Below are 24,922 nucleotides of genomic sequence, written 5' to 3'. Positions count from 1 at the left end.
AGTTTTTATTTCTTAATATTTAGGCATTTTGAACCCTCCATACTGTAGCAATGAAACAACTGGACCAGCTAATTAAGTCTTCACTGTGGGTCTCTAAGCTTCTTTCTTTCTAACCTTTGGTTCAGTCTCCAACATAAAACACATGTTCTGTTTTGGGGAATATTGTGGACACAGTTCACTCACCATGTGGATCCAGAAACACCAGTGATGTAACTGACAGCATCCAGGACCCCTATTTCTTTCAGGCCCCTCAGACCACCAAGCGTGCCTGTCATTGCTCTGGTCCCTCCACCTGAAAGCACCACTGCTATAGTTGGCACCTGTGCAGAGGACACAGACATGTGGTTGTAGCAGCTCTGTGAGGGTGGACTTTGACTAAGTGGTGTATTAAACCAGTGTTAACATCTGCATGCTAATATGTTCAAAATGGCAACGTGTTGGTGGTCACCATGGCCACCATCTTTGTTTGGAAAGTTAGCATGCTAACATAATTAGCACAAATCACAAAGCTCAGCTGAGGGTGATGGGAATGTCATTAATTTTGCAGGTATGTGGTCATAAATCTATGGATACCTATGTCTACCAGTGTGAAAAAAAATCTTGTAAGTCATTGTAAGGAGAATCATTCTCAAAATAATAGATAAATAATACTGTATGTTTTTCATTATGGGGGCGGCACGGTGGTGCAGTGGTCAGCACTGCCGCCTCACAGCAAGAAGGTCCTGAGTTCGATCCCCTGGCTTGCTGGGCAGGGCCTTTCTGTGCGGAGTTTGCATGTACTCCCCGTAATTGCGTGGGATCTCTCCAGGTTCTCCGGCTTCCTCCCACAGTCCAAAAACATGCATCCTACATGACTCTAAATTGCCTGTAGTGTGAGTGGCAATGAACTGCAATGAACTGGCAACTTGTCTATGGTCTACCCCGCCTCTCGCCCAATGACAGCTGGGATAGGCTCCAGCAACCCGCGACCCTTACCTAATAAGCGGTTACAGAAAATGAATGTTTCTCATTATTTTAAGTAGTCATTGTCTTGATAAGTTTTGTCATTATTCTGACTCTTTTTTCCACATCATTGGTAGAAATGGAGTTCAGCAAATACATTTTTCTTCAAGTAACAAGAAAGAGTTTCACTCTACCTTTTCAGGCACAGGTTGAGAGCCAAGGTCTAAAAGCTTCTGCAAAGCCTGTGCCACCACAACTTTCCTCTTCTTTAGATATTCTTTCTCTTGAGGTGGGATGTCAAAGTCCAGACGGGTTGCAAAACGTTCCTCCTCACTGTTTCCAAGGTAAAAAACAAGGTTAACATGACAAGGACTGTTTCACTGACCTCTGCTGGTTCAAAATGGTCAAGTCTGTTGCACCCCTGAACAGTCACAGTATGTACGCTGGTTGCCATCAGATGGATGCCCAAATCCAGTTTTCCTTGTTTTTTCTGATTTGGTCAAAACCCCTTAGTTAAAATGAAGGGAAACCTTCATGCTTGATCATATAATGATATTTTAGACAAGTGTTCACCCATGTTTGTTGCTCCAATTTGGGTTTGGCCCCCTTCACAAGGCCTGCTGGTCTGGATGAACTTTACTGGCCTGCATAAGGACCTGAATTCAACCCTGACCAGTGTTTTTGGAATGAACTGAAACACCAACATCAGTGGTCAACCACATTCATGGTCTGTTTTGAACATATATTGTCTGAGGAATCACTCCTGTGTTGCTCTTCATGAAATATTTTTGCTTATCCTAACTGAAGGTCAAAGAGTAGATTGTGTCCTGTGTTGTATGGATTGAAGGGGCCCTTGAGAAAAATTTGTGATTTGTGACACTGGGGGCAAAACCTGAGCACAACACAAAAGCGACTCCCTTCTTTCCCCACTCCCAAGGATGACCAAAGTCATCACAAAGTCATCACAAAGTGCTGTCTGTACAGTGCAGTGCTCACTAAGACAGCTGGGACCATGTCAAACTGTTGGAAAACACACACTTGGAAAGGAAGCATAAAGAAAGGTAAGCTAAGTGTAAGTGATGCTAACTAAGCTTAGCTGTGTTTTTGCTTGTGATAAAAAAGACAGGACAGATCACATAAAGCCATGTAGCTATGTTAGATCAATGACCTAATCTTAACTTGGTCTGGTCTTGGTCGTGATTTGGTCTCATGCAGGTGGTCTTGTGGCTACAGCACTATTTGCTGTTGTGGCTCAGTGGGAGCAAGTCCTGACTGCCAGGTTATCTGGGTGTCCACATACAATTAGATATACTGTATAATACAAGTAGGAAGCACCTTACCATTCACCTGTTTCCATGTCTAAATCAACTGTGTCCTGTGATGGGAAAAAATGTCACAGTATTATGGAACAAATATCTTTTAAAATATAGACTTATATAGTGTTGGAAGACCATGGCTTCGGCTCGTCACCAAGCCATGTTTGAGTGCCACTTAAAAAATCCTGAACTCAGATATTGTGAACGACAGTTTAATGGTCTAACTCCACAGTTCAGTACTGCATAATTCTCAGTGTTTTTACATGTTTTCAGTAAATATGTTCTAACATGTATAATGTGTTTTGAAGAAAATCTCTGAATTCCTTTTACACAGACTTTAACTTCTTACCTGATCAATAACAAGGGACACTTTTCCAGCATGTTTGGCTGGTAGTGGCTGGAGATTTACAGACGTTTTCATTGAAGCAGGAGACAGTGGTGTGTCATCAGAGGGCTGACAGATAAAGAGATGAATAACCATGCCATGTTAAACATATAGAAGAAGAACATGAGGGTGACAGTCTCCTGTCCTTCCTTGTAAGTTAAAGGAGTGGACAAGTAGATTTGATCAGGAACACCTGACAGTGATACAATACTTGACATCTGTCTGTCAAACAAGTAACATTAACAGATAATTAAAACTTACTGCCACTCCTAGTTCTGTCTCCAGGTCTCTGTTAATGTAGAAACGCAATTTTGTAGCAGCTTCTGCGAGTGTTTGATTCTCCTGGAAGGCACCTCTCAGTTTTAGTGCTTTGTCCCTGATACCTGGTGAAAAAAGTTACATTTGCAAGACAACAGTGTCACTTGTCTAGGGGCAGTGTTGCGCATGAACGAACAAACATACGATGAAAGAGCAGCATTCATTGAACATGCTCAGTTTTTTGTGAACAGTGAACTGAACAGATCAATTTGTAATTAATGAACATGAACTAAGTAACATTCACCCCTAAGAGAGATAATTGCTCACATCGTCAGCAGAGAGAGAGACAGAGTGTGCGAATACGAACAGAAATGTCAATGTGGTATAAAAACTTTGGTTGATCATGCAGCCTTTAGTGTCTGAGCTACACTGCAGACTGGAGATTGCGTTACAGTGAAAAATACACTGATAGATCTGCATAATATTCTTCTCTACTGTCTCGTCTCCTTCCTCATGTCCCTGCATTCTCGTGTATTATGGGGTGTTCAATGTATATGGGAAAATAAGAATTTCATGTTCTCAGATGAATGCAGTGAAGTCACTATATAAACAAACCAATATAAATCATATTCCTAACATGAAAATATTGAGTGTCGTTTAGAAATAATGAAGAACACAGACAGCCTGTCCTCTGTCCCCCTCCCGATGATGCTGATATGATTCACTGCCTACAGAGAGAGGAGGGGCTCTTTGTCTCATCTAACAGGAAGTTTACAACAGTTTGACTAGCTTTAACATACTAAGTCAAACTAAGTTAAACAGTTAGACAACATTCAGACAGCGAGGTTTAGCCTATTTCAATTTGTTATTAGCTGAGCTGATGTGCTGCAGCCACACACCAAAAATGTGGAAAAATGGAAAAAGTTTTTGCTGGAAAAAGCAGCAGGTAGCTTGTGATGTATTTGTATGTAGTGTGTAGTTGTCACATACGAAAAACCCAGTAGAGGGGAGGTCCCAAGTGACAGTAACATCAGGAAGAACGAGCACAAGAAGCTGGAGAAATACCAGGGTCTCAAGGGGGAGTTGGGGAAGATGTGGGGTGTAAAGGCAAAAGTGGTCCCAGTAGTGATTGGGGCACTCAGAGCAGTAACCCCCAAGCTGGGAGAATGGCTCTAGCAGATACCAGGAAGAACATCTGAGATCTCTGTCCAGAAGAGCGCAATCCTGGGAACAGCTAAGATCCTGCGCAGAACCCTCATATATATATATATACATATATATATATGTGTGTGTGTGTATGTGTGAAGTCGTGTCTCTGGAAAACATAATAATTACAAGTCTAGTGTTTCCTGTCCTTTCAGCTCCTGTTTGTCTCCTGTTTTGTCAGTCTGTTCTTTGCTGAAAAAACCCGCCTGCTGCTGCTGAAAAAAACGTTTATGAGACTGGTGAGAGTGAACTGAAACAGTAAACTTATGGGATGTAAAAAACAAAACTATTAGTTAAAAGATGCTGAGATACTTTGTAGAGCAGAGGGGAATTGCAAAGTTGGGTGATAACTTACTGTGGGTTCATTGCTACAAGAGACTCCTTTTACATTAATCTGACCCCTCATTAACAGAAAAATATTGAATAAAGCATATTCCATAATAATATAGTCATTCCTATGCATGAAGTTGGCCTGAATCCCTTTTCCCCAATTGAATGAATAGGACAGTGAAAGCTTAAAGTCATGTCAATCTGACTTTTTGAATTGTACATACGGTCATTGCTTAGTAGTTTGTCAACGTTGATATCGAGTGCAGAGAATGGGGCAGCCTGGAAGACACAAAGAGAGGTCGGTTACTTTGGTTAGTGTAATCACAGTTAGATGGTGTAGACAATAGTCTTCTTCTAAGTTGGTTGCAACAGTTTGGGTTTGTCCCTTTCTTGTATTAACATGACAATACTGCCAGACACAAAGCCTCAGCCCAGTCTCGTTCCCAACTTGTCAAACAGAAACATTTTGTCACCAACTTTCGATGACTCACACAGGCGTGCACAATGCCTGTTAGTGGCTGACAGAGATGCACCGCGCTGTTGACGTAGTATAAAGAGGGAGAAAGAGCATATGGAGGATGTGGGATGAATGGATGGCTCAAATAAACACAGGACTTTCACCCAGGAGACTGGGAGTTGTGTCCCCTGTGAAGAGCACATTTTTAAAAGTTGTTAAGTATATAATGTTACATGAATCATATGATTTTTGTTATCTGACTTTTGTCCGGCAAGCCACTTCAGTGATACATGACTTCTGCCATGTCACTTTCATCTTGTGAGTCACCTCAGTGATATATGTAACATAACAAAGTTATTGTAACCCCAACACTGTTTTAACCAAAATCCACCCAAACTGCAACCATTTCACATTGACCACATGTCAAAAAGGCTTTCTGAGGCTACTGAAGGGAAAAAGCAAGGCGAGCAGATTAAGGTAGTTTCTGACACTAAAATAAGGTGAAGAATAAAGTAGAATTAAAATGGTGCATTCAGAACCAACCAATTAGAAATAGGGCAATGTATTCTTATATTTTCAATAGACAGATGTGCCAGCACTCACATTATGGATGTTGGTAAGTTGGAAGTCTTCATATTTATCTAAGATGCAGTGTGTTAAAGATTGTGAGACGCTGTTGAGAAACATGAAGGTGGAACAACAGGTGGTCCACAGGGATCAGTCTTCAGTTGCCTAGTATTTGGTCTATATACATGATCTCCCTCAACAATGTCATATGGAACTGGCGAGACATTTCTGCATGTAATCATGTCTCCATTTTCAAATTAGTTTGGTAGGTTTAGTTATATTTGGTTAGGGGTACAAGTTGATCTTAGTCAGAAGTCTTACCACAAGGATGCCATTAGAGACATATTCACAAGGGGGGTCCTTGCTAAAAAAAGACACACATGATTTTGAATCAGATCAGGTGGTGTATTTAAATAACTACAGAAGAACAAATATCTGGAAAGATGATACAAGAAAGTAAAGTAAAAACAGCAATATGTGAACCTCAGTTACCTCTGAAGTAGCTCAAACTCGATATGAAGTGTGTCCGCCGTCTACACGAAAGTGGAACATGGACATAATCATTTTCTGAAAGGCAGAATTGTAAGCATACACACACTACTAAAATAAGCAGGAACGTGACATACACATGGGACATTTCTTCTTCTGACAAGTACAGCTGGTCACAGATCAGTCCTAAACCAAAAAGCATGAAAATGACTTCAAGTGTTGTATTAGTCTGTTGTTGCTTTTACCTCAGAGTTTATGGTGAAGACCTTGGTCTCCTTCTTCTTTACTGTGAGGCTGGTGATGTCAAACAAAACTGTAGAAATATGGTCATCACGCATCAAGGGGTCCTCATCATACATCATGATCTCTAAAACATTCTGTGAACACAGCAGAGGACCTCACTGCTCATTCCTGGTTTTGAACTCTACTCTTTGCAACTTTAAGTGGTTATTGGCTCTTTAAAATATGGCAAAAAAGAATTGATAATGACTGCCATTTTTCACCACATGCAATACATACGCAGCACAACTGTTGTGCATCTGCTGCTCATCATCCACAGCAGCCAAAATACATTCATTAGAATGGTACCGGATTGCGTGTATTCACACCAGATGTAAATGCAGCATGTTGTGGCTGCGGCAGCCTTGCAGTGTGAAGCAAATATAGTATAGAATTCTATTTGTGCTGCAAGCTTGCTGCAGCATGTCAAATTGCGTTAAGATTTTTATGGAAATGAAAATATTAGTGCTATCAATCAATTAAAATATTTCATTGTCATTGATCACATGACTGTCTGTAGTTAATCACAAATTAATCAGACATTTTTTATTTGTTCAAAAAATACAGTAAAGGGCCTTTTTTTTAAAGTGTTTAAAATGTAATTCAAGTGTAACTTTGTTAAATAAAATAATTATCCAAAAACAATTACAAATATTGTCCAGAAACCCTCAAAGGCATGACATTTGATATCAGGCACAGATGAGCATACTGACCTGCTCATTTTAACATTAAGGCCAAAACACACAGAAAGCTTCAACAGAAAAGTCAGTTGAAGCTTTTATGGAACTGCAGGCTTCAGATTTAAAATTGAAACACCACAGAACCAGCAGCATTTTAGGAAAAGGTTACTATTTATATGCATTTATTTTTTTTATATGCATTTATTTTTTTTCTTTATTATTGTTAATAATAGTTTATTTCTATAATAAAATACTGTCCTTTGAGGAGAAAAATCCTCACCTTTATTCAGCTCAGTCTATATAATGATGAAATGATTTGTGATATTCATGTTTTTGTATTAAGGCAGCAGGATCATTTACATCAGTGTCACTCTGACAGTTTACAGCAAACTGCACACCAACACACACAGAGGAAATGAAGAGGAGAGACAGAGTCTGGACTCTTCATCATGACTTACAATAATGCAGCACAGTGACAAACGTTTTGTGGAGGAGACGAGCGTCTGTCAGTTTGGTCTTTACAGAGACAGATATTTTAATCTGTAGTGTTTAAACCACAGAACTGTACAGTAACATCAGGATGCATCATCAATAAAGTTTTTATATCAGTCAGTACTTCACACACTTGTTTTCCTCCCTCCCTCCTCTCTGCAGCTCGTCTCTCCTCCCTCGCTGTTATAATCAATCAGCATGAAGTAATTAAATATTTAAAAGTACACAAATCAGACTTGGAGTAAAAAAATCACACACCACAGAAGTGTACAGTAACATTATGATTCATGATCATAAAAAGATTTTATATCAAGTCGACACATCTGTTCATATTCACACGTTCTCTCCCTCTCTCTCTGTGGGTCAGTCTTATTTTTACTTTCACCTGGTTTCACATGGAGCTGCAGCTCCATCAGCACTCACTCATCTCCCTCCTACTTCTATACGCTGAGACAGTTGCATAAAGAGACAAGACTGTTTACATTGTTGGGTGACAATGAGGCTTGCTTCTGATTAAACTATTGGTCAGGCCATTGTAACAGAACAGGCGTTAATCGTGTGTCAAAAAACAAAAGTCACATGAAAAGGAATTTGCATTAATAGGTTATTAACACGTTGACATTGACAGTCCTAGAAAATATATACCTACAGTAAACTCTATCAAATTGGCCGCATGATATCATTCATCTTTTTTCAGCCAAGACTTTGGGATTCCCTCTTGTGCAGCCTACTGCAGCACATCCCATTTGTTGTCATCCTGTAGTTGAGTTAATTCAGTTGAGGAATGGATGAAGAAAGACTGATTGTTGACGTGGAGCAACATAAAAAGCTCTATTGCCTGCAGACCCGGCTTTACTTCTCCTCTACTTGTTTTATGGTAGTTAGTGGCGACACAAACAGAGTCAGTTCAGTGAGTTCTGAAAAGAGTTGGTGTAAAATGACATGCATACATATCACTGACCCACTGCATGTGGTGAAAAAAGCCTTGAGTAAGCCACATGCTTGTATTTGATGTCATGTTGATACTGAGTGGACTCACTTTCACATGGGTGGGGACCCTGAAGGTAAAAGTTTCATTCCACTCTGGGTTGTTACTGTTGGACACTGTTTTAGTGCGGCAGGTCCTTGCTGTCGCCGTGGGGAGGGAGAGAATAACATAGCAGTCGGATTCAGAAACTGTAACAGAGAGACAGGAAAAGACGGGGAAACGGAACCAGACATCAGTTTCAAAGCACTGCCCACTCTGTGTGTCACTGTTGTTGTAGATTTGAATCTTTTGTCCATACATCAAAAGGAGAAAGTACATGGGAGTCCAACATGTCTTACACTGAAACTGATTTAATGAAACTTGATCAAGAGAATGAAAGAATAATCAGTACATGCTTTGTCCTGATGTTCCCTTCAATTCTGGAGTTTTAGTCCTTTGGGGATAGTCTTTAAACATTCACAGATAATGTCATAATTAATCCATGCACGAATACGTTCAGATCCAACACATCTACAGCTTATAGAATTGGCCTATTGGTCTGCAAATACAAACATGCTAAGTATAAATGAACAAGGTCCGAGAACGCAGGTCGACAACCTTTGCTCCCATTAGTCAGGGTCAGTGATATCCAATCTCCAACTACAGCTATGTCTGCTCCGTTCAGAGTCAGACAAACACATCTCCGACCTTAGCCATCATAGCAACACTATCAGGCTGTTCCCTTGTTTATCTGAAAGGAGAAGACACCTGAATCTACTGCAGAGAAGAGAGACAGTGTGTCAGGCCTCTCAATGACCTCAAAGCCTTAGTGTGATAACTAAAGATTGGAAAAATCACTAATAACTGTCATCTAAAAACAGTTGCAAGTAAAGCAGGTGAAAATGCTTTTTAAAAATTCATTAAATGTCATTTTAGAACATATGCAACACAAATGCTACTTCCAAATCATGTGAAGAGAAAACAATACTTACAGTAATCTTTGGAGTGATGCTTGTTTGCTCTCAGTACAGTGACATTCAAGGTCCAGTAAGCAAAAGCTTCCTTCTGTTAATGAGCCAAATGAAGAAATTATAACAAGACTGATGTAGAGCCTGACAGATATGGGATTTTTGGGGTCAGTGCTTATACTAATATATGGTCCCAGATTAATTCTTTATTCATTTATATCTATGTATGCATTTATGTATGTATTTATACGGGCTGGAGAGACATTTCAACACCAGCAACCAAATATATGAGGGAGGCAATTAAAAATGTCAAAAGCAATAGTGCTCCCATCGTATGTGAGGCCACATTATCAGAGAAACTAGACAAATGTTCTGCTTGTTTTGATCTCCTCAACAAAGAGTCAGCTGTAGAGTCTACTCCACCTTCAGAGGACCTGCCTCTGTCAGTATCCACAGTCTTCACTCACACTGAATTTGATGGGTTCAGGTCAGCATTCAACACAATCTACCCCATGGAGGTGATTGGCAAAGTGAACACTCTCGGCCTGAGTACCACACTCAGTTAGACTTAGAGTTACACGTAACAGTTTGACTAGTGGTCTCATTTCACCCACTGTGTGAGCTTAGCCTCCTCCTGTTCAACCTCTGACATGGTGAGAACTCTGTTGTGAAGTTCAGCTACAGAATTTCTCCTATATGAATTTGATGATGTTATTTGCAGTTCAGCTGATCTTTAGCCAATCTCAGGATATGTTGACATATCCTATTCAGTAAATGTCAAGTTTAACATTGTGCTTATCTGGGAGTATGACTTAGTTTGTTCAAAGTTATTATAGCCTCTTCTAGCCAATAAGACATGACTCTACCGGAAGATGAGACAATTTAAATGTTGTGTTTGCAGTGTTTTTTACATCTGGGTAGATGGGCCTGATGTTCTTTCAGTATTTGTTTACCAGATTTAACTTGTCTTCAGTAGGGTGTGCATGCAGAGACTTTACCATTAAGTTGGCATCTCTCTGGTGACTGACAGTGAATTTCTCCTCACTAAAAATACAACACAAATGATCCATTTAAAAGTTAAATATGTTAAACTAAAATTTGACATTAAAAACACTGGGTTACCTTTGCAGCTCAAAAGCCATCCAGAGTTTCCCCTGTGACCAAAGACAGGCAGTATTTCAATTAAATGCACTTAAAATATGTATTTCTTAAGTATTTTACTCTCATACATTTTATCACCGTTTAACCTGTAGAGAGAAAAAAGTGAAGAAATCTGCCCAATCACAGGTTTTGGCTATATGTCAGTGAATCATATGACATGTCCTGTCACAGGGATACTCAACTTGTTTTGCCCAGGAGCCATTTTTGCAAAAATACAGGAGGCCAGGGGCCATTTAATAAAGAAACATAAATAATAACGATGTTTACCAGATAAAATCAGTGAACATTAGAAGATCCATAACTCATCTTTCTTTGAAATCCTTTATCTCCAAAAGAAATAACAGATAAATCAAGAAAGAGTTCATACAAATACAATAAAAAAGCTGGAATCTCTTTTATCATGCAACCACTGTTTCAAGGAAACTGCTTTTACTGGATGTTTGAGTTCCGAATCAAACTCAAACACTCAAGTTTTGAAAGAAAGTAAAAGTCATTTTTGTATAACTTTTGCTCCTCTTCAGCTAATAGTTGTCTTGATCCTAGTGCACGCTCCACAGCCTGACAGACCATCACACTCACAGTCTCATTTATCCCATCACACAACATTGATATATCTGTCCCTCCTTCCTGCAATATAACAGTGTAAATCAATTTATTTTCATTGTGAATTAGAAAATAGTCAGAGAGCCATTCTATTGGGGGCCAGATTTGGCCCCAGGGCCGCCAGATGAGTATCACTCTCCTGTCAGTTCAGGCAACATGCTCATTATGAACTACTGTATTTCAGTTCATTAAGACCAGTTGCTTGAAGAAAGAAGCTGCTTTGATGTTTGGTGCTAATATTCCCTCACAAAATAATATGTCATCAAAATATGGTCAGTTACTGCAGCTAAGGCTGCTGAATGAATAACATACAAACTACAGAGGAAAATAGTACATTTGCAAACACATGTGCTCCAGAACTGACGAACACACTGACTAGCCAGAAACCACCAACACAGCTAGACTATAGAATAGGTTGACTGCTAAAGATGACCTACATGGCCATGTGTGACCACGGCATACCAGAGTTTAAGAACATGAACCCAGAACCTTGTTGCTGTGAGGTGACAGTGTTAACCACTGCATCTCCATGTCTAACATGTGATACAGTAGTGGTTTGGTAAGTTTCTATAGTCAGCGATGACCAATTTAATTTATAATAAAACACACACACAGAATTGCATTTGTTTACCTGTCTGTTCCCCATGATTCTCCATCTATCCTTTTATCTTCTCTTTGAAAGTGTCTTTTCCACTCTTTCACACTGTCCCTTCTGCAGCAGGCTGCTGCTTGAAGCTGGGACTGAATATGTACAGTAAGGGTTCAGTATTACAGCCCTGAAAAACAAACAGGACTAACTCGATAAGGGACTTATTTGCATTGCATTTGGGCTTGGAACTGTTATTTGGTATGTCATCAAAATAACTGTTAGCAGCAACAGGCGTTCCAGACCTTAAGTATGTGATACAAGTCATGTGACATAAGTCATGCCATATTAAGCACATGGTTAACATTGTGAAACTGTCACAGTTTGGTTAGGTTTAGGCACAAAAAACACTTTGTTAGGTTTTGTAAAAGATCATGTTTTGGGTTGACGTATGAAATGCAACTTACTTACCACTCAATTGTAACTGAAGTGACTTCAAACTTTTTGTAAGTCACTGACTAACAATAAACATAAATAAGCTGCTGGCACAAACAACCTATATGGCCATTTTTCTGGTGAGGACAGCCTGAAACCTCCAAGCATGCATCCCTGAATTCACAGCCTCCCACATCCAAGATTTCCTGATTTGCCACTTCAGATCAATGGTGTGGGAAATTAGCAGAGCTCACCTTTTCATTCTTGGAAGTTTGAGGTCATACCCATATTGAAACAACCTACCTGACCTGTTATCAATTACTTTTATTCTGCATCATTATGTATTCCCAATATCAAGACTGATTTCATCCTAAATGAATGGAACAATAATACATAAAAAGACCATTCCTTGGTGTTTCCATCAGTGCATATCACACACAACTGACGTAACAAGGCAAAAAACAACATGAAAGACATAACTAGAAAAAACAGACATATAGGGAAACTCATCATGGATAAAAAGCATCTAGTGAATTTGTCAGCTGCCTGTGAGAAGCTTATTAACACCACAGAATTGATTTTGAAACCTACAAGTGCACAGGCCTTGATTCAAAGACCTCTGAGAGGCAGCTACTGCAGTGGTTCAACCAAAGATTTTAGTCATCCTGTAGAGACTGAATTTGCAAGATTATGTGAGAATCCATCTTGCCAGGCTTCAAGTTGTCCATTAGTATCTGCACCAAAAAATGATGCAGCCAATCAGCATCCTAGGAGGGCCTGCTGGCAGCTACGGACGTGGTTTTAGGTGTGACAACATTGAGAAGTGACAGTGGAAATGAATCATCTCAAACAAACAATGGCAGCTCCTGAAGAGGTTAGCATAGATACTGTGATAGCATCAGTTATAACAGAACTGGAGAGTAGTATCATTGAAAGAACATTTCAAAAAAAATGATAAACGATAAAAAGATGTTTTTGGTCTTCCCCTCACCGGCTTCACCAAGAGTTTGAGATAACTGGTTGAAGTTAGCCTGTGTTAGACATAACAGATAGATGATTTATCCAATCACCTGCCATGTATTTTTTTTTAAATTGTTTGCCCTTTTCCAAACAGTTTCTAAGGATAATATTGCATATTCATTATGGCAAATGTACTAAATGGACAGTGCATACTGTCTAGCACATTTGAAAGACGCAATCCTCGGTGCACACTGCTAGTAGATTAGTTTGTACATTTATTTGCTGGTGATTGTCAAATTTATACACTTTTTGACACATAGAAACCTTTAGTAAATCAGAGTCCAATACACAAAATATAAGCAAGTAAACACAATCTGGTGGTAAAAGTTTCCACTGCTGAAACGCTGCTTTAGAGGACTACAGCCATGTGAAGGACAGATAATATACTTTGAATACATTTCAGAGCCTGTACTTCATTCCTTCATTTTTACTCGACTAAAGAAGTTGAATCAGTACTTTAACTTTTACCAGAGTATCTGCAGTATCTGTACTTCTACTTTATGAAAGAATGTGTGTAGTTTTTCCACCTCTGGTTACTACCTTTTGCAGACATTCCATAGAGTTGTGATGTCCCACGGAGCAATTGTGACAACTGCACTTTGAGTTTAGGGAATGGTACAGACTATTTCAAAAAAATGCCCAAAGAGATTGAGAAAACTATGATTACAGTAATTGGTTGAATAAGAAACTCATTAGTGGGACTGGAGTGTTACAGTTTTGGCGCATTTCTCAGGGCAGCCCCTTTTCTGTATGACATATGTCAATTTCAACAGTACAAAGTTACTGTATGTGGGAGAGTAACTGCATGAGATTGGATTCCACCTTATTACACCTTTACTGTTTGTGCTGTACTTTGTTGATAGATCATGTGATCCCATACAGAAAAGACAAAGACATGACTGTCTGAGCAAAGAAAAGTAGGAAAGTAAACTGGAAACAACCCACAGTCAGAACTGTAAATGTAATGCTGTATAGGGAATTAGTCTTTCTACGAACCATAGATTCTCATCCACTCATCTGTTTTGCCTCCTGACCTTTCTTCCACACACCCTTAAAGGGATAGTTCACCCAAAAGTTATAATTCAGTCATCATCTACTCACCCTCATACTGACTGAAGGTTGGGTTGGGTCAAATGCAAAAAAAAACATTTGAAAACGGGTCATCATTCACTTCCATTGATTGGGAGATTCTGCAACACTGTTTTCTTGTGAAACTCCAGCAGTGTTTTGCAGACTAACAAAATAACCAACCCTCATTCGGCATGAGGGTGAGTAGACAATGACTGAATTTTCATTTTTGGATGAACTATTCCATTCGGCTTGCAAGCCTGAGAGATAGTGTCAACCAAACAAATGTTGCTTAGACACAGGAAGCCCCAATTTCTGTCCACCATAACAAACAAACAGCCACGAATGTGAGCCTGTAGGTCTATTTCCCCCCAAAGCAGGGTCTGACTGTGGATGACATGAGCTGAATTTAATCACTTGGTTCAATGTTAGGGATTTCACTACCATAATGAGGACAGATGGATGTGGCCACAGTGACACAGCAGCCTAGGTCAACTGGAGGAGTGTCCGAAACCAATACTGTCTCAGCCAACAGGAGGCTATAAAGAGCACCCTGTAACAACCTGTGGCCACACTGTGGAGTACATATGGGGTCATAGGCAGTGGTGGAAAAGCATAACCACAACAACAACAACAACAACAACAAACCTCTTGGCCACTCTTAAGACAGAGCATCTGTGGGAACTCCCTGATCCCTCAGGGAGAACCAGTGCTTGCAATGAGTTGTCTCTGCCACAAAGCAGGTTGGTCTGGGTTCTGCCGAATTGGGCTCATAGTAGAGCTATGTCCTCCAAAAGTAGCCTCCGTTCACCTGGACAAGAGATCTGCAGCTTAGTTCTCCACTCCTGTGACATACTCTGCTTGGAGGGACACCAAATGGGGAAAGGCCCACAGCAAGAACTCACCGGCCATTTGGAGAGAGCAAAGGGATCTGGTGCCCCTCTGGTGATTTATGTAGTACACTGCAGAGCAGTTGTCTGTTTTTACTAGGACATGCCTGCTCAATATGAAGGGGAGAAATGCTACTAGGGCAACCTAATATGGCTCCTTTAGATCCAGGGCTAATGAACGATTCCCCCTTCTCTATGTACACCTCTTGTCGTAGTGGCTAAAACCCATTTTTCCCAGTTGACCAGGATTAGCTGAGAAGCTGCTTCGCTGGCAGACCCTAAAATCCTAGGTGATGTTGCCCTGAGGTTCTGAACCCTTGGGGGGATGCCTGAAGCGGGTACACAGGCTCTTGCCTAAGTGACACAGCTGCAGCAAAGAAATGATGTTCCTCTTCTATGTCAAAGTCCTCTGACATTTTCTTCTTTGTTGAAAGTTTGAGAAGTCATAACAAGTCACTATTTCTGACCAGATCTCTCTCCCTCTGTTGTCTGAGTCTCTTCCAGGTAGCATGTAAACACAGATGTGAAGGTATCCTGAGATCTTGCATATCTCATGTCGCGCCACTTGGGCAGAGCCTGTGTACCCGCTTAAGGTGTGTTCAGGCACATCAGGTCTGAGAGGCTGCAGTTGACATTTAGGCTAAAACTATGGTGTAAATTGGGTCAAATGTTAATGTCACAGCTTACAGACACTTGGATTACACCACATGAGCAGTATGGAGACATTTTGTGTTTTTTTGCATTTTAAAACTGGTCACCATATGCTGCAACACAGTTTTCCACTGAAGCTCCAGGAGTGTTTAGTGAACTGGAGATCTTCAACCATCCTCACATCAGCACAGGGGTGAGTAGATATTTCGTGAATTTTCATTTTTGGGTGAACTATCACTTTAGGCGGAGTCCTGAACAAAGTTATAATACTAACTGCTCTTGGACGAGGCAAGTAAGGCAAAGAGGAAGAGGTGATCCAAGCCTCCTACAGTCAGTCACATGACTGTGTTGTCACAATGTCTCGAGGATAGGTATGAGGGCAACATCATTCAAGGTAAGACTGTGGTGACATTCTGAGTGAGGGCTGAAATAGATCTGTTACCTTTCTGTTCACATTATGTTTGAAATCTTAAGCAACCAATGTAAGCAGGCCTTATGGCTTATCAATGCCCACACACTTTCAAATGATAAATGTTATTAAATTTTGGGGTAAAAAGTGGCAGCTCATTTTAATCATTGGAGGCCACGCTAAAACAGATTTAGTGACATTTTCACATTTGTGCTGTGCATACAGTACATTACTGCTAGGATAGCAAAAAAAAATTGAATTTACTGAATATTTTTGATGGTTTAGTCTACAAATATAAAAAACAAAATGCCAGTAGATACAGCTGTCCTGATTGGTACAAGATGATGACTTAAAGTGTTTGTTTTTTTCCCCAACAGTCCAAAAACTCATTTACAATTATATATCAAAGAAAAAAAGCAGCAATACTTTTCTGCTTGACAGTGGACTTAATGTTCACTTTACCATTTTCAAATCACTTTGCAGATAACTCAAACATACTGGTCATCCTGGACAGTCATGTATGTCAGCTTGCCCTATTGGTGTCTCCCAGACTTCCAATCATAACATTTTAGTCTGCATTATTATGCACATGTCTTCACGGTGTGTTTGGTATTTTCACCTCAGGGTCTATGATGAATTCCTTAGTTTCCTTCTTCCCCACAGTCAGGCTGCTGATATCAAACTCCAGTGTAGAGATGAGGTTGTCATACTTCAGCAGGTCTTCGTCATACAGGCACATCTGAAGAGTATTCTGGAAATAAAGCATAGCCTTTATAGCTGGATATAGCTTTACCAGGAACTATTTGTTATGATAAAACAAAACATTGAATTCATGAGATTTTAGGTTTCCCTTTTTTTCACCTTTAAAGGTGTTTTATTTATTCATTTATTAATTCATTCATTCATTTGAAGTTTCAATTAACATAAACGAAATAAACTAAATAACTTTTCCAAGTGGGTTGCTTCATAATTCACATAAAAACCCCCACTATCTGCAAAAAAGTAGGTCTGCAACTCAACGACTTGGTTACACACACAGTACAGCACAGGGTCTTCTCCCAGTGGGGCGTTCCCAGACAACCTCTACAAGCTGAGCTCAGCCACCCAACAAGGGAAACTCATTTCTTATCCTTTTGGTCACTATGCAAAGATCATCATCATAGGCGAGGGTAAGAATGTACAAAGATTGGAGTCACGTGGATACGCTGAGCAAAATGGCGGCATATTAGATAAGCTCCCCTCGCCCTGTTTACCAAATTCTGACAGAGGAGTACACTACACCCATCTTACAAATACAAATGCAGGATGTTGGAAAAACAAGTCTGGAGAGTCTGTTTGTTGAAATCACTACAGTGAGGCTGGAGGAGATGGAGGTATGGGTCTCTACACTGGAAGATACTTCCAACAGGCTGGTAAGAGACATTGATGACGGTGATAAAAAGGTGGAAAGTTCTACATTGATAGAATAAGTGAGCGATGGTTTCATCCTTAAGTCCACAGAAATCGCACAAATATTCGATGTCTGGACGTACTGTAAAGATGGAGCACCGAATAAGTAACAAGATACACAAAGAAGAGCAACTTCTGGTTTGGACTTCCGGTATAGAGTAGAGATATGGTGGCGCCCTTGTCCGAGAGGAGAGATGCTGCAGCCGTGTGATAATAAATTACATCAAAATTTAAATGTCAGTGCTCATCAATACTACAATTACTCGAATTACTCTAGGAATGGTTTCAACCCTAAAATTAATGTCTTCTCTGTAATTTTCACACTTTGCAAACTCATCTCGCGGGCCGGACTGGACCCTCTGGCAGGCCGGTTTTGGCCCGTGGGCCGTACATTTGACACCCCTGATCTAGTGTCTTCTACTAAAGAAATAAATGAGGTCTTAAAACTGTTTTACAGGGAACTATACACATCGCAGGTCAGTCCAAATCAAGGGGAAACTACCAACTTCTTTTCTAACATTATTATACCTAAACTACCTAATGAATATGTGGACTTGTTAGATAGCCCAATAACAGAGGCAGAGATCAGAGTCACACATGAAAACAGGGAAATCACCAGGCATCAACAGATTTCCTGCAGAATATTATAAACAGTATAAAGACATACTAGCACCAATATTACTGGACGTTTACAATGAGATGCTGACACTGGGATCTCTCCCTCCATCATTTACTGAGGCTTTAATTTCAATAATCCCTAAAAAAGACAAGGACATAAAAGGCCCCTCTAATTATAGACCTATTAGTTTGATAAATCTGGACTGCAAAATCCTCACAAAGATTTTTGCCCTACATTTAGAAAAAGCACTACCCAGTATAATATACTATAGGATTTATGAAAAACAGGTCTTCTACAGACAGTATGAGAAGACTACTACTCCTGATCTGGTTCAACCACTTAGACCAGGACCCGATTGTGGTCATTTCATAGGTTGCTGAAAAGGCTTTCAATCGGGTTGAATGGGAGTTTTTATTCAGTACCTTATCGCAATTTGGATTTTGGACCAACTTTTATTAATTGGATTAAAATACTTAATAAAACTCCAAGAGCAGCTCAAATGACCAATGGAATGAGTTCACCCCTCTTTGACCTCACTAGAGGTCAAAGTGGTTGATAGGGTTGTTCACGCTCCCCTTTACTGTCCCTAGCCATTGCCATTAGATTGGAAGTGAACATCAAGGGAGTGGAGGGAGGTGGGAAAGAACATAAATTATTATTCTATGATGATATTTTAACACCAATCAGAGACCCTGTGAACTTATTCTTGGTCTTATTCTAGATTATCAGGGTATAAAATTTCCTGTAGAAAATCAGAGGCTCTGCCCATCTCCTGCCCATCTCACTCAAGTTTAGTATCGTGTTTTAACTTCAAATGGGTCATGAGTGGCATGTCATAGAAGAAATACCGTCACTAAATTTTGAGCCTGCAAATTACTTTTAACAAAAAGTTTAAAGTAATTTAGACAAGTGGGGAAAGTTCACATTATGGGGCAAGGTCAATGTTATTAAAATGGTTGTTACTATTGAAAATAAGATATGTTCTCCATTTACCACTATAGATAGTTTATCCCAATCTCAACATAGCTCACCCAACCCCATTTTGTCTCACTGTAAAGGGGCCTTCACATGACAAGAAATTTGCTCTTCGCTCACCGCCAGGTAGGGCGCAGAGGCGCCGAGCGGACGCGGAGGAGCTCAGGTATACGTCATCAACAAGTGCGAGCTATTCACCGTTGCTATGCAACACCAAATGCTACTTGTCACTCTGGAAAGAAAAAGGACGAGGAGGAAAAAGCAGACTCCTCTCCTGCAAAAACAAACCACAGCTCTATGTGACAACATGATAGGATTTACTGTTGCTGAGCTAAACGAAGCACTGATCCTGTCACTGTGTCTGCCTGGAATAGACTAGCAAATGTGTACACAAACAGCTAAACTAACGTTAGCATTGTATTTAGCTTAACAGTAGCTCGTAAACTCTGCCTAATCACAAGCCTGGTAGCCCGATCTGACTACTGACATTTCACCAAGCAATACTCTTCCTGCCGAGATCGTGGTATGATTTTAATGTGGTGTTACACAGTTCAGGGAACTTGGAAACACAGAGAATGAGTTTTTCTTCCATTTCCTCTCCCTCCTCTGTTTGTATGTGTCGCTTCTGGCTACGTCACATTCAGCTGTTATTTCATTGGTTGCGCTTTGAAAGGTCAGCGGCAAACGAGGTCAAAGTTCAAATAATTTGAATCTTAGGACGTGACGTAACTGATTCAAATGTATTAGTACTGCACACGTCATGCCTTGAAACTGTGTTATATGTACTCTCTGTTAAACTGAGAGTTGAATTATGTCGCGATCTCACCTTGAGATTTCCATTGACTTTTATTGTAAAAGTCTGATTCCATTCAGGGTTTTTGCTGTTTGCCACCGCTGTGGTCCTGTAGACTGTTGCAGAAGTGCTGGGGAGACATATAGTGACGTAGCAGTCTGCTTCAGACCCTGGTGTTCACAAACAGGAGAAAGATTCATGTAAGAAGCAAGGGTCGTAAAAGATTTTTCTCAGATTTCTTGATTCAATGTTCTTTTTCTTCTTAGGAAATGTGCCTTCTGATATACTAACATATGGAAATAAACCAGACTTTGCACACTGGTACAGTCCTACACCAAACATCCTCAACTGGCTTTGTGGGCTGATGTGCATCTACTAGTCCCTAACTTTGCAGCTCCCACCAAAATGTTGCCCCAGCTGAGCAGAAATGTTGAGATGCTTCGAGTTAGATGGAATTAAAAAGTCCTATGTCCTACGGTTTGTGCTCAATTGACACCAAACTGCCTACACTGCATCGCCAGCACCATGACTGATCCAGACAGATTTTTGATTTATCAAAACTGTAGCCTACAGTTCTTAAATTCTCACTAAATTAATCTCTAGTGTTCATAAAATAAATAAGTAAATGTACTGTGGTAAATTTAAGAACTCCCTGATGTACATCCCTGCAGTCAGTGGAAACAACATATATCAAACAGCTTGTCTGTGTGTGAAACTGATATACGTACAATAATCTGTAGATTGGATGTTTTCTGCCCTCAGTATGGTGACAGCCAGTGTCCAGGAGGTGATGGTGCTCTTCTGTTGAATAAAGCAGTACACAAAATCATAAGGATATGAAACATATTTAAGATGAAAAGTGTGTAGACACTAACACATGGTCCTTGGTCCTTGGTATGGAGGACTGAAACTGCCAAAATAAAAAAATGAAAAGGACAGAAATATATCAATAAATGAAATGACTCAATGCCATCAATGCCATCAAATGCACCAAAAATAACATAAACAATAAACATAGGCATTATAAAATATGACGTGAATTGGTATTTCTGTTTTAATTTGCCTCTGTATTTATTTACCTTTGTATTAATTCCCCTATTACCCATTTATTTTTATTTTATTTTTTATTTATATTAATTAATTTATTCATTTTTTAAAAAAATATTTCTGTTGTTATTTTTATTTTCTTTATGCATTTTTCAGCATATGAATTTCGCTAAATGTATTTATTTCTGGATTTTCTTTTTACATGCACATCTGCAAATGTAGGCTTTTCCACTGTTGGTTGACTGATGTCAGAGCACATAGATCAACTGTGGACATGTCTTACTCCCACACTGATGGCCTGGCTCAATATCAGTTCTCTACATTCATTTTTACATTTATTCTTAATTATTTCTGGTGCATATTTTTATCTATTCATTGAGTTATTGACTTTTTTTTTTTTTTTAAGTTTTAGGCCTCCATTCCTCCTGGGATGAATGAAGAGTTCTAATTGAAACCTCTTTTTGAGAGGGGCTTAGACAGCATCAGCTCATTAAAATGTCTTCTATTCTGAGCTCCACCAGGCACATCAGTCTGCATCGATATATTACTCTGTAATTAATGTTAATAAAGAAAATTAAACAGGAAAAGATGACATTGTTAGAAATTCTTCCTGGCAGGTTCACCAGTAAGTGACCTAACAGCAGCATGCTATCATGACTGTCAGCTCTGCCACCAGCTGTCAACTGTACATACTCTGTATTTGCATATTGTCACAGCACAGATTTGTGATGAATGGTGCTACAGTGAGTTGATGAAATGTGAGCATCATCAGTCCTCCATGCTCTGTGATGCATCTCCAGCTCAGCTCTCTGTTAGCCCAGAGCTCACACTGCTCATTCTACTCTTTCTACACTTGAATATTCACATGTGAGCTATGATGCAAAGTGGTCAAATCATCACAAATAACTAAACACTGTAAATTAGCATTAGCACTGCCAGACACTGAAGGTGCTGTCCTCTCTCTACACCAGGGGTGTCAAACTCATTTTGGTTCAGGGGCCACATACAGCCCAATTTGATCTCAAGTGGGCTGGACCAGTAAAATTAAAGCATAATCTATTGATTATTCTGCCGATTAATCGAGTAATCAGATAAGAAATATTGCGTGTTCTCCACAATGGTAATATACAGAAGAGAAAATAAGACAGGTCTATTAAATGAACAACTATAAATTGCTAAAGTAAAAATACTCAGTAAAGTAACTTTACTTTTACTGTAGATTTACTTTTACTTTACTTTCTACTTCAAGTACAACGGTTAAAGTAAAGGTAGTAATGTATGCAGAAACCACAAAGAGAAGATGGAACTAACTCTTTTAACTGAAACAGTCACCAGAATGTTTTGTTTGTGGTATTAGTGTTTTTACTGAAGTAAAGAATATAAGTATTTTTCCATCACAGCAGGTCAGTGATCAGTGTTTCAGTGACTCTCTGTGGATCAGTGAATAGTGTTTTATTTATGGCGGCCCGCCACATTAAAAACATCGGCACCACGACATGATTTTCTATTTTTGGAGCGGCGCACCTTTTTCGGTCGTGTCTAGAAGGTAACTCTTTATTTGCACAACTCTCGCGAGATTTGTGTTTGTTATGTCTACTAAAATAATCAAACTCGCGCGATCTTTCGCGGGTCTAGGGTTCCCTTCTAGACACGACCCTCTGTCTCTCTGTCAAACTACAGACAGCAGACTGTCTGTAAACAGCACGATGTTACACTCTGCAGTGTTTCACACAAAGACTTTATTTGTGTGGACACCCAGGTTTGCTTTGTCACCAATTTTGTCATTTTTATTTTTTTAATCAGTCCGAGAAGACGACGGTATCAATGATTGATTAGTGATCAGTCTGTCCTCCTCTCCTCCCTCACCTGTTCACTCTGCTGTGAGAAGGTCTGAAAGTTTCTCACAGAGAAAACAGACTCTCCTGTTTTACGTATAGGCCTCCTTATACAGTTGTTTAATCTTATAAGTGCATCTGTTTGGTGTCGATGTCATTAACCATCACGTTAGTTTCTGTTGTAATAAACTCCGTCATTAACAACAGTCTCCTCCACACGCAGCTTCTCTGCTGCTTTGAAAACTGAATCGCGGGTGGATTAATTCTGAAGGGAAAAACCCAGAATGCGGGTTTAGTCTTTTTGTCTTTATAAAACATCCTGCTGATGAAGAAAGTCAACAGATCAGATACAGACAGAGTCAGAGAATCACACTGACCTCCTCTGTGTGTCTGTACTGTACGTGTGTGTATGGAGGAGCTGCATTGACGCAGAGAGGAGAGATGCTGCAGCCATGTGATAATAAATGACATCAAAATTTAAATGTTAGCGCTCATCAATACTCTGGTCTTTAATAACCCCCATATGAGAAACACAGTGTGATGTACAGTTGTAAACTTTAAACGGATTTTAGTCATCGAATTACTCAAATTACTCTAGGAATCATTTCAACCCTAAAATTAATGTCTTCTCTGTAATTTTCACACTTTGCAGTCATCCTGCGGGCCAGACTGGCCCCTCTGGCAGGCCGGTTTTGGCCCTTGGGCCATACATTTGACACCCCTGACTCTAAACTGTAACAGAGACGTTTGTAGTCAAAATGCACTGCAGATGGCAGGTGAGACTCATCTGAATGTTCAAAACAACAAGACAGCACTACAACATCAGCTCCTCCCTGGACAGGGGCACTTTGCAGCGTTTTAGTAATTAAAAAGGTCTAATTGTTTTTGTAAAATCTGTCAGTGTGTTGTAGATATGTTTCACAGGTCTATTGCACAGATTAGGCCACTGTTTCCCTAACTTTTTTCCTGGGAATCCACTTTAAAAGAATGACAAACCATCATGACCCAATCCACAACAGACTGTATTAGTAAATCTTGGTAAGACTTAATTTGTGCATAAATGAATGTCCCTCACCATTTACACTTCAGTTTCTGCATCATATTATATTAACTGATCAATATTTTCTGACATTTTATGGACTAAACAACTGATTGATTGGTGAAAAAGTTATTGCCAGGTTGATCACTAGTTGACACATAGGTCCAAACGTTAAAACAGGTGAAGCCTCCTCTGTTTTCACACTTGGACATACTTTTCAATTTACAAGATTATGCCAGGATTCATTTATCGATTTTCATTATTTTCTGATATTTTGTGGCCCAAACAATGATAGATAATTTTCACCATTTTTCACCAATAATGGATCAATCAATCATGAATATAATGGACAGATTGATCAGCACTAAATTAATGAGAATTACATACAATACTCATACAACATCATAATAATACATAATATATTGACAGGTAAGATCATTCAACTTATGTGGACTAAATGAATGTGTTTCCTTGTGATGATACAGAAACATAATGCAATATAAAGTACAAGAAAAGTACAATACCAGCAGCCAGAACTCATCATGAAGTTTCACAAATGTTCAACCTCATTGCAGTGTCATGATGACTTTCTTTAGAGTTCTATGTTGTACTCACCGGTGCCATTAGGACTGTTATTGAGCGTTTCACCAACAGGGTCTGAAAGCAGCTGTACTGCAGTTCTGATCAGTAGATGAATATCTTTACTGGTGGCTGCTGGTGCACCTAAGATATTTATATGATATCCTATGTTCATTTCCATATGCAATGGAAATCATGACCAAATGAGTGGAATTAGCATGAAACTGATCTTTCATTTGCAAAAGCAGCTGAAACAAATTTACAGTAAAATGTCCTGTTGTTTTTCCATATCAAGTCTTTATATTCAACCATGCAAACTGTGAGAAGCCGCTGTACGACTAACTGTTTTGTACTCCAAGGTTTCAGAACATATTTAGTATCAGCTGACAATGCACTTGATATAGGACAGCTGTATGGTGAAGGATCA

General features: G+C 39.6%; 1 protein-coding gene across 1 annotated transcript in view; it reads right to left on the bottom strand.

The window, feature by feature from the left end:
* The window catches only part of LOC146315924 (cytosolic phospholipase A2 beta-like), a 55,590-nt gene extending 30,977 nt beyond the window's left edge, over window positions 1-24,613 (bottom strand). Inside the window, exons 1-17 of the mRNA XM_084736592.1 lie at window positions 24,532-24,613; window positions 20,724-20,796; window positions 20,029-20,165; window positions 16,779-16,910; window positions 10,459-10,490; window positions 10,290-10,380; window positions 9,361-9,433; window positions 8,441-8,577; window positions 6,196-6,327; window positions 5,954-5,994; window positions 5,783-5,825; window positions 4,662-4,716; window positions 2,905-3,026; window positions 2,608-2,712; window positions 2,283-2,317; window positions 1,137-1,275; window positions 184-320 (exon numbers count right to left, since the gene is read on the bottom strand). Coding sequence (XP_084592718.1) covers window positions 184-320; window positions 1,137-1,275; window positions 2,283-2,317; window positions 2,608-2,712; window positions 2,905-3,026; window positions 4,662-4,716; window positions 5,783-5,825; window positions 5,954-5,994; window positions 6,196-6,327; window positions 8,441-8,577; window positions 9,361-9,433; window positions 10,290-10,380; window positions 10,459-10,490; window positions 16,779-16,910; window positions 20,029-20,165; window positions 20,724-20,796; window positions 24,532-24,540 — 1,493 coding nt within the window. The 5' untranslated portion in view covers window positions 24,541-24,613. The remainder of the gene's footprint in view (window positions 1-183; window positions 321-1,136; window positions 1,276-2,282; window positions 2,318-2,607; window positions 2,713-2,904; window positions 3,027-4,661; window positions 4,717-5,782; window positions 5,826-5,953; window positions 5,995-6,195; window positions 6,328-8,440; window positions 8,578-9,360; window positions 9,434-10,289; window positions 10,381-10,458; window positions 10,491-16,778; window positions 16,911-20,028; window positions 20,166-20,723; window positions 20,797-24,531) is intronic.
* Window positions 24,614-24,922: the final 309 nt, after the last annotated feature.

This window comes from Lutjanus erythropterus, chromosome 14 (genome assembly GCF_056507025.1).
Source record: "Lutjanus erythropterus isolate fLutEry1 chromosome 14, fLutEry1.hap2, whole genome shotgun sequence".
Classification (NCBI taxonomy): domain Eukaryota; kingdom Metazoa; phylum Chordata; class Actinopteri; order Lutjaniformes; family Lutjanidae; genus Lutjanus; species Lutjanus erythropterus.
This window is presented reverse-complemented; position numbering and strand designations above follow the sequence as displayed.